The 17,060-nt window shown below is 38.8% G+C and overlaps 1 protein-coding gene across 4 annotated transcripts in view; it reads right to left on the minus strand.

Annotated features, from left to right (window-relative positions):
• The window catches only part of CCNY (cyclin Y), a 124,334-nt gene that overhangs the window by 15,221 nt on the left and 92,053 nt on the right, over positions 1 to 17,060 (minus strand). For all 4 annotated transcript variants that reach the window (XM_065055119.1, XM_065055120.1, XM_065055122.1 and 1 more), the window contains 3 exons: positions 15,350 to 15,385; positions 11,695 to 11,752; positions 11,475 to 11,594 (listed from right to left, as the gene is read on the minus strand). In XM_065055119.1, coding sequence (XP_064911191.1) covers positions 11,475 to 11,594; positions 11,695 to 11,752; positions 15,350 to 15,385 — 214 coding nt within the window. The remainder of the gene's footprint in view (positions 1 to 11,474; positions 11,595 to 11,694; positions 11,753 to 15,349; positions 15,386 to 17,060) is intronic.

Raw genomic sequence — 17,060 nt, forward strand, 5'->3', positions numbered from 1 at the left:
TATTACATCCTTCGTATAGTTTTGTCCATTAATTTTCACAATTGTGACATGCACACGTAATTAGAGCTTGGCAACAAGATCATCAAAAACAGTAGACAGCTGTTGTATAATCTAAAGTTTCGCAGAAGAAAATATATCTTATGAAAGAAATATTAAACCTCTGAATACATGTACACAGTCCACAAAATAACCATCTCACAGTATAAACGGCCTACTGAGCGAGAAAATCATGGGAAAAAATACAAACCACACAATATTAGACAACTTTTGTTTGAAGTGGCCACCAGGAAGGTCTTCACTCTTACTGACGGAAAGTAAAACTCAAGTTACAGTGGCTGTAACGGTCACTAATAAAGTCATATGACAATTAATTCATGTTTTGAAAGCACACGATTTTCTCTCAACAGATTACCTCTCCCAAGAGCAATTTCTCAGTTCACTCCGAGGTTGTTTCAAACAAGTTTTACGTCTGCCAATGATTCAAGTAAACTGAGATGCAGTCATTTATTTAGTAAATTCTGCTCTGATTCGGATGGAAACTTTTGCTACTGCCTTCACTGGCACCAGGCAGTGAACGTGTTCTGTGGTTTGGTTTCTCACCCGTGGAACCACTTGCTGTGCACGACAGAGCAGAAGTTGAAACTGAAAAGTGCTTCAACATGACAACATGGACACATTTACTAAAACCAACAATTAGTCCTGATACTGATACTCTATAAAAATACAGGTTTGCATTCACCTATTATTTGTATCTTGTTACAGATCTTATATCTTCTTCGCTGCATTGAGACAAAAAGCTATTAGGCGGTGATGTGCATTGGTAGTTACAAGAGTCTTCACTGACTGACAGAAACTATCGGGAGATTTTATGAGATACTTTGATCAAAGTACAACATACATGCAGAATATCATACCTGCTTGAAAGGTTGCATATTTTATAAAGACAGAACAGTGCTTGGGACTCTGAATGACCAACATTTTGTTTTGAATTTTAAATATCTACAGATATTCTTCTACAGATGCTGAAGGAAATTTACTTCTGCTCTAGCAAAAGAAATAGATGGCCACTAAGAAAACTGAAAATATTCCTTTAAGATATTTATGTTTTTAAATAATTTTGAAGTTTTTTACAGAATACTCAAAAAATCTGAATAGTTACAGTACGTCGAATATTACAGACTGGTCAAATGAAAACAAGAAAGGCTCAGTAAAAGGGCTTTGGCTTTCCCCCTCCCCAAAGGGTTCTCTATTTTTCTTGTGTTAATGAGGAATTAACCTTCACCTTGTTTCAGACACTTTGTTGAACTCAATCTACGTCACCAGGCACAAAAAGACAGGCATAATAAACATTCTAAGATCTCTGTGAAAACAAGGTTATACTCAGCTATTAAGTCACAATATTTACAACATGAGACCTCAGAGATAAACTGTAGATTTTTCAGATCTTTTTCTTAAAAACCAAGAAATGTGTAGGTAGCAAGATATGATAAAATGAAAACTGAATTTTTCAAGAGGCCAGATGTCAGACTGCTGAACACACCACTTCCCCTTTAGCTCTGATTTGCCCCTGCCTGCCACTCTAACACTGAAGAAAACAATGACATTTTCCTATAACACTTTGAATCAAAATATCACTAATTGTTCAAAAATTCATTTTCCTTCACAAGAAAGGCAAAATGCTATTTAAGTACAAAATTATGAATTCCAAATTATGTGTCAAGCCCATTACTAAAAACGGATTTTGACTTTTTAATTAGAGCCTCAGTCTGAAAATATTTTGATGTATAAAATTTGGTATTGTGAGTTTAGCCTATGAAGTGTTTCTAAGTGGTGCATGAATCGAAAATAAACAGTACAGTTTAAATGCTTTGGGAAACTAAAATTAAGTCCCTAAAAATAAGCAAGGGGTCCCTCCAAGGCAAGGGTTCAGACAGAAACTGAAACAAGAGTGTGTAATTGGGTGGATGAGAAGAGTGGTGGAGACTCAAGAGACTCGTCTCTCTTCTGTATGGTCCAAAACAAACACTGATCAAGCCACAGAAACACACAGCTCAGGACGAAGGTGGCACATGGATCTCACCAGCATCTGCACCCCCTGCATGCAGCTTTAGTAGATTTTGAATTAATATTCCACATCTATAGATATACAAAGCATACAACCCCCCCAAAATAGTATCCTTTCTTATGTGCAGCTCTAGGTTAGAAAGAGAGAGAAAAAAGAAAAGGCAAAAAAACCCCAACAAACAGAGGAAGGCTTCTGTTGTGGCCTCAAATTCAAAGGCATTCAGAGAAGAAAAAGTAAACTGATAAGAACAGGTAAGAATGACATTGCAAGGAACTACATAAAGCAGAATAATTCATAACAAATGAACTTACACCTAAGTAAACAGGGAGAGAGTATGTCAACACGCTGTGTGAATAGTTACCTGCTACTGATAACAGGAGCTCAATTACATTAATAACAACAGATTGATAAACAAAATGAGTTCTAAGAAAGGCTGCTACTACTTTCCCAACAGCACATACTTGAGAAATCAGCTTTAAAATTAAAGAGGAGCCTAATAAGACACAATCCATATACTACCTTTTTTACCATATTTGAGCATCTGATAAATATCTCACCAGGAGAAATGTGCTTAGCGTGGCTCCTGGCTCCCTTCCTGAAAATGCCTTACAAGACAGCACTTTGTTTTGCGCACTTGCTGTTGGCTCCCTGACTCAGCCTTGGGTTTTAAGTGTATGTGTTCAAGTAAGAGAAGACAGAAAAAAACCACGACTTGCAGCAAACATTTGTAAAAATTTATCAAGATCCTCGGCCAACGTGGGAATTCACTGCAATCAGGACTTGTCTCCCAGAGATACGCCTCTGCTGTCACATTAGTGTAGCTCTTCAACTTGCAGTCAAGCCCACTCAGGTACACACACAGTCTTCGTTCTGGCTCTCTCTAGCTCTAGTTTGCTGAGAACCAGGTGACTCTGTACACAGTGAAATTTAGGCAGAGGAAAAGCTGGTACAAACCTGAGCTCTCGCCCTACTGACAGAGAGTATCCTCATACCAGCAGCACACACACAGCCAAGTGAGCTCTGTCTCCTGTGCAAACGTGAGAAAGTCCATTATTGTTGACAAATGGAGCTGTCAGCCGCTGGTTTTAACCTCAGAGCATTTCAATATATCAGGCCCAGGACATCGTAACAGCCCCAGCACCAAGATTTTGAGTTTGATGGGACAGCAGAGTAAAAAGGAGAGGCAGCGGCTGGCGGCGCTGCCGAAGGGGATGGATGCTGCTGGCTGCTGCGAAGATGTGCTGAATCAGGGCGGCTTTTGGAGGGCGGCCAGGTGGCTTCCAGCCCGTCTGAAGGGGAAGGCTGGGGGTGGCTAGGCACTACACTACTCACCCCCAACAAACTCATGGCTGGTGGGAGAACACCACCTGCCTTTGCTGGCAAAAGCAAGCGAGCCTTCCCACACGCAGGCAAGCACGCTGCACCTCAGTGAGGAAAAAAACAGAAAAAAGAAAAAAACCATCACTGGAACGCTGAATGCCATTTGCATCCAATTATGACTATACATTGAATAATGTCTTAAACACAGGGGTCATTTTCTTAAATAATGGGTTTTGTATCAAACAGACACGGCATTCCATGTGTACTACGCGGTTCAGCATATTCATGTGTTGTAATAAGCTTCACTGGCTTCATTTTCGAAAGCAAAACACTTTCTACATTTTCTTTAGGACTAGCTGCTCTGAAGTCATACAAGAAAGCTGAAGTTTAAAAGCTCACTGTAGAAATGAACACTGTAACTTGCATCCCAAAATGCTGGAAGAAATTTAATTACCTTAAAAGACCAAAAAATGCAGAAGCAACAATGTGAGAAACACTTTTTTTTTTTTTTTAAACAACAGTCTGAAAAACTAATCTCCTCTGGATTATTTTGGGAGGTGTTCCTTTACAGAATCAGAACTAATAAAAGATAAAATTAGCTTTTTGCATCTAGAAGACATAAGTTAAAATAAATGCTATCATTTGCCTGCATCCACTTTTAACAGCTGTATCTATACTTAAAAGGGGAACTAAAGCTTAAAACAAATTGAAGCTGTTATACCAATGTTAATTTCTACTTTAATTTAATCCATCCTTTGCAGCGCCTCTTCTGCAAGTAAGCTTTTGTAGCAAAATTTAAGTGCTTCTCTACTGCACATTGAAAATTGTGATTCCAAAAATACAACAGATAGATTCTGCCTGAATTCAACACCTAGTTCTCCTCAAACACTTCAATAGCTTCCAAGAACAATCTTCATCACACCCATCCTTACCCACTTACTTCTATGACTGTATGTTTATAGATTTATTTTTTTTTTTACAGAATGATAACAAGACTATTGAAATAAAATATGAAAGTAACTGATATGTCATTAGCAGAAACTCTCAGTGGCTTCAGTCAAACAACATACCTTTCTGATTTTTTTTCTCACCTTACAAAGAAGAAGTAGAACTCAGTGTTAACACCAACAACACTACAATCTTCAAAACTTATTTGTAACACAATTCAATTCCTAGCTGAAATGAAAATGCAATTCTGATCTGGAAAACACCAACGGACACTGGTCCATCAATACATTTTACTTACAAACTCTATACCTCATTCTGACACCTCCATTATTATTAGTTTACTGTGTATGGGAATGAACCACGTGGTTTTAGACGACTGTCAGTCTAACAAGTTTTGATGGGCAACACTTGCACCTCATTGGAGACATTTTAATAATTTGAGCACATGTCAGAAAATACACTGCACAGATTGAAGATTTCAGAAACAGCAATATTGCATTATTTTCCATTTCTTCCCAGAGACTCGCACCAAGATTTTGCAATGATTGACCTTTACACTTGGAACATCAGTAAATTATTATTTAATCATAAGTTAAGCCAATTGGGTAACTTGGCCTCCAAAACCGTTTCAGGTCCAGCAGAGGTACAGAAATCATTTGTTTCAGCACACATCTTGAGCTCATAAACCTGCCAGACCCAAAATGACTCCATGCTGAGACGGTTTGGATGCTTTTGATTGTTACTCCCAGGACTTGGTCTTGCAATGGCTTGGCTTAACCACTCACTGTCATCACTGGTCCTGGGGAACTTTTTTTATCCAGACACAGAACCATAACATGGCACAAACTAGCAGGGATCAGCAACAGCACCCAAGATCCAGCAAGGCCACTGCTGAGCCAGAACTAATCCCTGGGGTGTTTATTTGCAGGTGAAATCCATCCTGAACTTCCCAAGTGTCCGATAGTAACCACAGCATCCGATGTTGTCCCAGTTATCCAGGATGTCCTGCCTCCTATGATCCTAGATAGCAGACGGTTACACAACATCCCAACCAACAGAACATAAATCCGTTTGAATAAACTGAAAACTAAAGATAGCACTGAAGTGTTCAGTTTTAATTAGCGCGAAACAGCATCTCATATCTTCCATCTCAGAGGACATTATAGCGTACTTTGTATATTATATAACACTCTCAAGTAGAAAGAAAAGTTAACATATCAGTGGAGGTTTATTTCCTCTTTACTTTCCCTTCAGGAGGATATCTACCCAATATGAGAGTATCAAATCATTTCATTTCAATATTTCATAATCCAAAGGAACACTCACATTTTATTAAAATCTTACCATGGGGTTCTTATAGAAGTTTCGATTCTCTTTGTTACTTCATTTTGAAGTTGTTCAACTTTAACCTCCAATGTTCCACTGACGCCTCTTATCACACTGGAGCTGTAGTTTAAGCACCCAGACACTGTAATACTTTTTTTAGACTTCCCTAGAACAGTGGAGCAGGTTTCCTATGGAGGTTCGGAAATTTCCCTCCTTGGAGAAATTCAGAACTCAGCTGGACAGGCCCTGATCAGCCTGACCCAGCTGGTTGTGCTTTGAGGAGAGGCCAGACCAGGTGTGACCTCCAGAGGTCCCTTCCAGCCTTAATATTGAATGATCCTGTCTGTCTGCAGTGCTGCAGTTCCCTGTGGTGCGACATGGTGAGGGCTGAAGTTGTGCGTTGCCTCCAAGGAGGTTCAGTAGGAGTCTCAGCACACTGAAGAACAGGCAATCACCAAGAAATATCACTGACATTCCTAGAACAGTTCCAAATTTCGAAGCAGCAGCAGCAAGAGTAAAGCATTAGCTTTTCACATGCTGTTTTTATATTGGTATATGTCAAATTCCATTTCTATTTTACCAATAAAACTCTAGTGGCTTTAATTATTTCTCACCTGACTTACATGGACAGAAAGGAGATGATGGTTTTGGTATTTTAATTACCATAATTGAGAATCTACAAATGAACATGTATTTGCTAAAAGCTCATTCCCTCCCTTTCTCATTTAGACTCCATATGAACTCACTAAGTAACTCACATTATAAGTTGTACCAGCACAGAATAACTAACAAAGATAGTTTCCATCCCAACACACTATGAAGAAATACACAGTCCTGTCTCTTTAATGAGAAAACTTCAGTGTGCCACAATGCCTTGAATCTAAAAAGATATTTGTACGGAAAAAAATTATAATTGGTAGTGGGTCCCATACAGCCAAATTACAGCTCTAATCCAATCACTAAATTGCCATATGCTCTGTTCTAAGCAATCAGCCAGTTCCCTACCACGGCTCTCCAGAAATAACTGTGCTTTGCAATTGCCCAGCTGGGCATTTAAAGTGTTCCACAAAGGTCTGATGCCATCCATTTGGTGGAAAAGGACATCACATCATTGTGGTCCTTGCAAATGCATCTGATTTTTATTTTTTGAGACCAAACGTTGGAAAAGGTTAACAAACACAGTCACAAAACTCTGAAAATGTGAACAACTGCAAAGTACCATTGCAGATATTTGTAAGAAGCACTAAAGGAACTGAGAGAAAAGTCACACATGTCCATGTTTGCCCCCTATTTTATTTATTTTAAGACAAAAATCTGTAACACATATAAAATGCACCCAAGCTATTAGGCAACATCAACATTCCAGTCTAAAACTGTGATCAGCGTTCATTCTTTGCCCAAACAGAAGCCCTTAGAGATGCATCAAAAAACAGATACCCATTCTTTGAATGAATGTCCTCTTCTCTTGGGGATTAAAAAAAAATAACCCTCCCCCAAGCTTCAATGTTGTCTTTTAATAAAGTGTATATCCCAGTAAGCCTAAAGCAAGACTTGACTGAGAGACGTACAGGTGCTAACCGATAACGGTGCCTGTATTGTATATTGGACTGTAGTCAAAAGATGAGAATGGTCCTAAAACCGGGGATCAGAATCCGAATCTTCTGCTCCCACCAGTGCCCAAAGCACAGGCACAAAGCCCCTGTTCCTCGGGCCCTTCTCCGGAGTGTGCCCTGACCCACACTGGCTCAGGGGGCTCAGGATCCACAGCACGGGTGGAAAGACCTTCTCTCTGTGCCTGGGAGACCTTCTACAGATGTGGCAAAGTGGTGGGTTTCATCCACCTCCCAGGGAACGCTTGAAGCCCAGGACAAAGGTGGCCACCAAGGTGGATATACATGGATTTCTTACACGAGGTAGAGTATAGCTTCAGTGCTTTGCCTCACTTGCCCAACTGCACTCACGACCCCTCAGGGTCACTGGGTGGAGAGTGACAGCTTTCAAACGAGGCAACGAACAGTACTTTGCATTGCGCTCTGAAATCTTCAGAAGAACCTGCACCTTCCAAGAGCTGCATAAAGATCAGCAGTTACGCTGGCCCAGCTCACAGGACCTCTGCTGCAGATCAAGTGTGTCTATGGACTCTGGTCACTTTCTCTGTTTTTTGGATTCTTTTAAACAAATATCAGATTATTGATACTTCAACTGAAATATGAAAAAAAAACAGGTATTTTATCAGCATTTAAAAGTACAAATATTCCAGTGAAAGGCAACAAATGAAAAGTTTTCTCCTTTCCTCCAAACACATAGAAAACAAAATTCTCCTCAACTACTATCATTTTCATAACACAGTTCAACAATTTTCTCTCTACCTAGTTGCTGCGAATGTGACTGCAAAGTACAGTAAGAACTCAGGAACATCTGGCTGGATTAATTAAATCCCTATTTTTCATAAGGAGAATTTATTCTTGCACACTTCACATTTCAAATTTCCTAATATCAAATCCTTTCAGTCACAGTATGAACTTTGTAACATATTTCAAAGGCACGTTCCTCTGAACTTCATGAAAAAAATTCAGCTCACGTACTATATGTATCACCATACCTGATCAGTCTGTAGCATATCTGCTTATTTGCAAATGCAAAATGTATCCTCCCTGAAACTACTATGGACACTGAACTGTATTAGGAGCCTGAGATCTGGTCTATTTGCACAAAACTCAGAAAGTCATAGTAAGGCAAAGCAAAAAATTTGGACCATTCTCTTCTTTGGGTCTACTTAACAGGGATGATTCATTTCTACAGAATGAAAGAACAAAGCATAAATATTTAATTCCCATGACATGCAAACACTGTATTGTTTTCCTGTTGGTACGGATAATCCTCCTGCTCACAGTTTTATTTGCTATCTAATTAATAGATTAATGTAAGTACAACTTGTCTCCTCTGCACTTGAGGAGATGGTGAAGAAACAGACATTTTTCAGTTTTAGCAAGAGTGGGAACACTCTGGGTTGAGAGAGAAGCATATGCATTATTTTCCTCACAAAGTCAGGTCACAGAGGATAGTTCAGCTGCCCACTGCGACAAAATATATATATATATATATTTGCAAGACTTTAAATCAGCAACACAATCCTGAAAACTAATTTAATTCTTATGGTATTATTTTATACATAAATAACGTGAATTCGTATTTAATTGTTTCAACCTGAGATTTTAATTTTTCACCTATCAGTACAGTAAATCTCTTGGCAGCTCCGGAGGCTGTGTGAAAATTAAATTTTTTTGTTTAATTATAAATTGGTTTTGCTGTAATAGTGGAGGCCTTAATTGAAATATTTTAATTAAGTGCTTGAAGCAATACAATGCTGGCTTTTTGCTGGAGATTAGCTTATCTAACAGTCTGGAGTATCACATTTACTCAGCTCCTGTGCTGAACACACAGACTGCTATATAACCAATTGTGACTGCTGCTTCTGCCTGGCTAACGGCATGTGAAGAGACAAACGGCAACTGCATTCAACTGCACACCTTAGACCATGTTAATGATCTGGGCAGTAAAAAAGGGTGTTTAGGACTCTTTAAAAATACTTAGAGTGAGTGAAAGAAAGATAATAGTTGTAGCATCTTGTTCAGAATGCACTGTGATCTCCACTTCCCGCCTCCTGGCAGCCTCCCAGGGGGGACAAGTGGCAGTCAGGGCTATCAGATTGCTCTCCGACGGGTGGCCAGACGACGGCAGAACATAAGCTCCAGCGGGGAATGCTGCTCTCTGCTCCTCCAGACAGAGCAGCAAAATTGAGAGCACTTGGAGGGGTCATAAATACCAATATCAACACTGTTAAGACTTCAGGAGCGTGGAGAGGGGTGAAAGGTTGATTGTTTTTTAACAGGTTCATTTCTACATTTGAACATCACCGAAACAACACGATCTGTCTGTGGGGCTCCTCCTGATGACACTAACAAATAAAGAAATAGGAGCTACAAGTACAGAGGAAAATGAGAACAGTAGCAGCAGGATTTCATACTTGTAAACCACTATTATCAAAAACCTGAAGCCTTCTGGAAAGAGGGCTCAGGCCGGTGCCATTATCCTGAAAACATGGGCACATACAGCAGAACAAGAATGCTGATTAACTGCACCAAATCTGTCTGCAAACATCTGCATGGCTGCTTTGGGAACTAGGGAATGAAAGAGTTTATCTGCTATCTTGTGTCAGGCAAAGAACCCCAAGCCACCTGAGGTTTCAAGACCTAACAGCTACAGAAAATGCCTCTGCAATGCAACAAATGGGTTGAAAACATTTATACTTCATTGCAGATCACACCAAAAGAGTTACTTGCAGGGAAACCACGTAAGAACCACACGAGGGAAGGAAGTAGTTACAAATGAAAGATATTGAAATATATGTCTGGGTTAACAAGATTTGTGGGGAAGAACTTTCCATGCATTGCAATAACAGGAAGATATTGTTATTAAAAAAGCCTTCTTCCTTTCTACTAAATAGTGTCCTCCACTGATCAAACAACCTAAGATCAAACAACAGATAACTACAACAAGGTTCCACTGCATTTGACAGTGGATTAATTAAATTACACAAGAACATACTGATTCACACAACATATCTTGCCTCCAGCAGAAAACACTTAGGAAGAAAAGGGAAAAGGACAAGTACTTAGCGCAATTATGTAAAAGAGACAGACAAAATGTCATTTCAGAAAACAAGTAATGGTTGGGTCAAGTAACTAGGTAGAGTAATACTTCAAAATGCAAGGGTGGAGCACTGCAGGGTGTTTCTTGCCCTGTTTCTCTCGTATCCCTGTTCTGTACTGGCTAGTACAATTCATTCTGACTGTCTGAAGGAGAAAAGCCTGCCACCTATCTAAGAAGCCAAGGGAGAGAGATTGAGAGGAAATGAGTAGGTCTAGGCTTCAAAATCCGCCTTCTCCAATTTCCCCTTCTTCGATCTCAAGTGCATAACAAAGCTGGTATGAAACCACATGTTGTAGTGGTAAAAAAAAACCCAACCAAACAACCAACCAAACACAACGCATTTCATTTGTTTAAAATCTCCTGAGTCAAGAACATGGCCAAACTTGTGTCTGAAAGCTGAAGAGGCTTGCCGGAGTTGGCAAGATAAAAAATTCAGGAAAACGAAGGAGTTCTCAGCTGGTGGAGATCAGTTTAGCTCCTCAAATCCACACTGCTGTGCTGATCCACACCAGCTGAAAATCTGAACCTTCTTTTGTGTCATGCTATTTTTAAGTAGCTAAACTTCAGCCTTGAGTACAATTGTTCAATCCTATGATGTGGTCCTGAAAGGCAAGTACAGTGCAAGTAAAAAAAAAGAGCCATCACCAACACATACTAGTCACTCACCAAATCCTTCATGTGCCCATCAGTTCTTATTAGTGCTATTAAATTACGTACAGCTGTTGCCGAGTCTCTGCTGGGAGCTGCAATGATACACAGCAAACCTCCCCAAAGTGGAAGCCTTTCTGCTTTCAACATTCCCTCCCGTTCAGATCACTTCTGCCACCCGCATTTTCTATTAGTCACCCTCGTGGCCTGTAACGCTATCGCTCTGCGAGGGCAAGACGGAACCCGGCTTCTGTGTTACCCAATCTCTTCTTCAACCGCTTACTCTCCCAGTGAAAATGAACTGTAGTATCTCTTCCCATCGAGAAATTCTCTTGGTCTCCATGGTGAGAAAAAAATCCCTGGCAGCACCTAGATCTATTAAATCACACAAAGCCAAGCTTTGGGAACAAAACCGGGTCTGTCAGCTGGCTGATGTAATCTCGCAGACACTCACCAGGGTGACAATGGCACATTCAGCAGTCAGTTGAGCAGCACTGAACAACGTCCGAACAAAGCGGTAAATCTGTTTCTGCTCCGGGTCATGTTTGTCATAATCTGGTGGCACTTCGGATTTCTAAGGAAGAAATACTTCCAAATAGGTGACTGAAACAAAACGAAGCAGACAGAGAGAAAGACAGTTCACATGAAAGGGAAGAAGAGGCGGATGAACTTACCGAAAGGGGATGAAGGTTTTCATCAAAAATATCTAAGAGCATTCTTCCATCTGTGTCCCTAAAAAGTATTAAAACCAAAGTAGTGTCATTATCTGAACAGAACAGCACACGGCTCTCACAGACACAAGTGCAGTGTTAAAAGTCCAAAACTCATGCTGCAGGGTGCTTAGAAACTCTGCGGAAATGGGGTTTTCAAATAGAAGTTGGACGTATCCTGCCATAATTTCACACGTAATATGAAACCCACATTACAAAGTTTGCTAAAATTTTCAGCTCTCAATACCCGAGATACACAGCTTTTGTGCTCTCTACTGTGAGGCGCTTTCACAGCCTAAGAGGTACTACTATACACTTATAATAAAATCAGCCCAGCTTACTCTCCTTTTCTTAACTTCATCATGTTAATATTTGCAATCTCTTAATTCCTCCTCCTCTATTGTCGACATCATGAACATTTACAAATATGCAACACTATTTTAACAGTTATCCTTTCGTTAATACACACGTACTTCACTTTTTAATTATTTGGAAAACCTTATCCTCCTAATGATTCCTGAAAGCAAAAAGCAGTACATACAAAATACAGGAATACAGACAAAATAATATTCTTGTTCACTGGTTTTATTTGCTATTTCTCTCTCAGATCCCTCAAGATCAGCATGCAAGTTGATGCAGCTTCACAAGCCTAACATCCAGTATGCAATGTAAGATTTTTGCTGTGTGTCATCTTGGCAGGAACATTAACAACTACAAAAGCGAGTGGTATAACAGTACCAGTTAGAACTGGACGCTTTCTGGACAGATGCATCCATGTGACCCAGTTATTACAATCCCATCTTTATTTACAGCATCGCTGGTACTCTGGTCATGGACTTCTTAAGACAGAATTCACTGAATATGTTTTGTCTCTTTACTCAACAGCACGTGTCTCTCAGAGCATGCAAACACGAGGTTTACAGTGGATTCATGTCTTCAAAATGTACTTATTAGCAGCTAACATTTAAACCTCAACATTTGAAGGTGACATTTTTTCTGCTATAAAGCTTGCTAACACTGGAAATAAACACTTTTTTTTTAAAAAAGTAGTGCTTACATTAGAACAACAACAACAAAACCCAGATTGAGATAATTACGAAAGAGAGAGAGAGAGAGAGAGAGATGGGTTTTTTTCTTTATTAGAACAAATTCACATTGTTATCTTTCAGAAATGAACCATCTACTGTTGATCTATGAATTTTTCATGTTTAGTTTGTTGGTATTTATTTTATTTACTGATTGAGCAAATTGACCAATGCTTATGCATTCCTCTGAAAACAAGACAGGTGGAGTCTTTTACCACTTGCTGAATAGCACAACAAAAGCTGCAGAGAGTAAATCAATAGCACAATGACAGGAGACAATGGGAAATGAGAGAATGCTAACTAGAATGTTACCATCATATGAAATGTGGGAAACATATGAAGGAATATTCTATTTCACATATAGTTTCTAAAAAAAAATGGGATTGGTGAGAGTTTGGAATATTAGGAAGTAATTTAGTTTTAAGCTTAGTCCGCAGAACAAATAAATATTGTCTGGAAACAATTCTCTGCCAAAGCAGGTGCTTGACTCATTCTCTGTCAAAATCAACCTTGAGTCTATAGAAATCATGGTGGTTTCTTACTCCCAGCCTCCCATAATGAACCAAATCTACCACATACGTCAACAACTTCCTTTTCGCCTATAATGGCAGGAAACAGAACACATTTTTTGCTATCTCTGTTTCAGCAGCAAGTACAACTGAATAATGTTATCACATTGTCCCTCCATTCCTAAATCAGAGACAAACTCAGACAGAATGGTCGCTTCACATCCTGCATTTAGGAGCCATTAATTATATATATATATATATATATATATATATATAATTTTATATATATATACACACACACATATATATATATATAAAAAATTAATAATAACTGCACACCTGCCCACCCTAGAGAGCTTCAAGGGGGGAGAAGCAGCAACTAGTTTCTCCAGAATAAATCCCTTCTCCATCCCAAAAGCAAAAGGACAGATAGCAAGTTTCCTAAAAAGGTAACAGTCAGAATGTATTTGTTTCCAAGACAATGGCATGGGACTCATTATTTTATAAAGATTTAGCCTCTCTGTCTACTACTTGTGGATCAAATCGGTTTGCATCAAGTTCTGTTAAGACCATGAACGAGTGTATTTTACCACAGACAGAGATCAGCTCCATGGCAATCAGCACAAAGCGAGTCTGGATTCCTTTGGCTCTGGATTCCTCCTGAAGTTTCTCACCCTCTGGCGACCCTAATGCACCCCATTCTTCTGAGCCTTTCATTCAGCTGGCATGAGACTTAACAGAGCACTTAAGAATAACTTATTTCCACAAAACTTTGAAGTCTGATTATGTTTGAGATCTCTGTTATTTAGTCAACTCTAGTAAAAATTGGTTAGTTAGCCAAACTAACCCCAGAAAGATAGAGGAAAGGGGAAAAAGAGAACACAGATGGATAAAAAAGGTAATTCAAGCATGACCACTAACACCTCATTTCCTGGGAAATGAGTTTAAAAGTTTGCAAAAATATTTCAAGCCAACTTTAGCTTTAAGTATTGCCATGTTTCAGTCCAAGGCCAACTGACGTCTTGGAAAGTCTTCTAAGAGCTTTCAGCAGGGATCGAGCTCTAAGCCTTTCCGCCCTTGTGCACTTCTAAAGGTTTCTCTTTAGATATCAGTCTTGTTTCAAGGAGTGTGATGGGTTCCAGTGACCTGAAACATGGTCCCAAATGATGTACCAGCTTAACTTTAAATTTATCAGTAATTCCTTTTGTTCTAGTCAGACTTCTCAGAGTCCAGAAGAAAAAACACGTAAGTGGCTTGTTAGATTGAGCTCTAAGCCAAGTTCTCTGAAAAGACACATTGAAAAGCCATGGACACAAAAGTATTTATATGATCTCGTGTTAGAGATGTCAGGCAATATTATTTTATGATAATGTGACATGAGAATGTGGAATTTAAGACACAAAAGCACAATTCAACCTGAAGAAAGCTAATTTATGCACCAAGTCACTTTTTAGAGAACCTATTTTCTATTCTATTTTAATCAACTTGACTGATCTAGCATATACTGCACCACAAAAGACAAGCCAGGACTTGCTCAGTTTCTGAGGCATCTTGAACTACATCTATTCACAATGTCTCCCGTACTGTGTAATTTAGCTTTTTAAATTTCAGAATCTATTAACATTAACTGATCACTGATTTACACAGTTAACTTTTATAGAGGTGTAGCCTCAAAAAATAAATCTGAAAAACACTATTCAGGTTTCTCTATATGTAATCGCAAGATACACAACAATGCAGAACCATCCAGTGTACATAAAACCCAACACTGAGTCATCCAAGTTCTTCAATGCTGAACTGTACTTCCAGATTCTTATGGTATGTAATCCTCCAACTTTTATTTTTCTAAGCAATATAATATATATAAAAATACAGAAGAATACAGTTCTAATTTCTAACGTGGGAAATAAGAACACTACTACCCAAAAACATTTTGAAAGAAACAGTGCATGGATTTTTAGGGTCTGAGCAGTGATTTGTTTTGAGTAAAGATATATTCGGTACAAGATTTAATTATTCACATACCTGTTTTTGATGTGGTAATATATTGCAAGAGCTACACTGTAAAGAAAAATACAGAGTTAATATCTCAGGACTGTCAAATTATATTATACATCATATTAACAAGCAAATTTAAAACCTAGCACAATGCATGACAAAACTATGCTCAACAGCCTATTTCTTCTGTTTATTGTTACATACTAGGAAAACTGCTGTAAACAGACAATTCTATACTATTTCTGCGGCACATTCCATGTGCCTCCTTTTCAGTAGTAATGAAGAACCTTAAAAAAATACTCATATTCCACATACCAAGTTGCACAAACCTTCCATTTAATGCCCTGCTCCACTAAGTCCATGCTAAAACTCCTACTGCCTTCCAAGGCTGCAGATAAGGCATCACTTGGACATTCTCTTTATTGTTTGCTGATGCTGCCAGGCTAACGTGAAATATTTTAAACACCACTGGCTTTGGATTTTGTATTTAAATCCATGAACTTTTGGCTGTCTTTCTAGATAGGTATTAACATACCATACTCAAATACCAGGCTCCTATGGTTTTATGGTACCAAGTTACTTATTTTAATTCAGGAACACCAACTCCCTGAATAACTTGGTGCATTATGCATTTCCCGTGTTGTCAACCACACTCTCAAGTACCTCTGTTTACATTCTGCACAAAGACAAAATGAATCCTTATATTAACTGAAAGCTAAGATTTTAATTACGTATGCAACTAATTGATCTTATTCACAATTGAGACTGAAGAAAATTAAGACATGGCTTCTCATGGTTGTTCTCCTGTTTCCCGCTCACGATTCCAGCGTCACCCAGGACAGATGCTCTACACGTGACAGAGCTTTACTGCGCCATGAAGCAGAACCAGCACCCCCCGCTTGTTCAGCAGCACAAACCTTAGTCAAAGCTAAAGGGGAAGGAGGAGGGAGTTCACTGATTCTATTTGTTGGTAGTTTGTTTTGTCAGTGATTCACTGTAAGATGTTTATGTCTCATAATGACGCAAAAGTCCCCTGCTTTTCTTTCCATAAAAGGCCTTTTAAAAGAGTCAATTGCTTGCCCTGTAATTTTATTCCAGAAGTTTTACACAAAAACACACATAGTGTGTGTTAGGAAAACAATATGTTGGAGCTACCCAATTAGTAGAATCTTAAATTATTTCAGGTTTGGTTATTTTGTGCCCCCCCCCCCCCCTTTTTGTTTTGAACAGCTACATTGCAGAAAATATTTTTTCTTAGTTGCAAGCAAATACATTTTACTAACGTTGTATGAGCATTATAACTTTTACCTGGCTGCACTGTAAGATTTTAGATCATAAATGTTTTTCAAATTTGATTTTTTCTATAGAGACATATTTAAGGACTTAAGAGATACTGTGTACCATGGATATTTAAAGGACATGGTCCTCACTAAACAGAAAAAAACATATTTATGAATGAATTTAATTTGACTGAAAGCAATTCACAAAATGAATTACTCCTAAAATTAAATTTTAAATGATGTCCCTAGGAACACACTTGCAGCTCCAGTTCACTTATGCAAACAGATGCAAGAATCTACATGCAGAGCTCCGCTTGATGCCCATATGGTTGCTTTTGTAACAAAATGTCAAATTAAGTTTAGAAAATATTTACTATTTAGAAATCTATATCAGAATCTGAAAGCCTTTCAGTGCTGTGATAGATTAACCCAGCTCCAAGTTGCACTGGGCTTTGCAC

The sequence above is a fragment of the Columba livia genome, chromosome 2 (assembly GCF_036013475.1).
Source record: "Columba livia isolate bColLiv1 breed racing homer chromosome 2, bColLiv1.pat.W.v2, whole genome shotgun sequence".
Classification (NCBI taxonomy): domain Eukaryota; kingdom Metazoa; phylum Chordata; class Aves; order Columbiformes; family Columbidae; genus Columba; species Columba livia.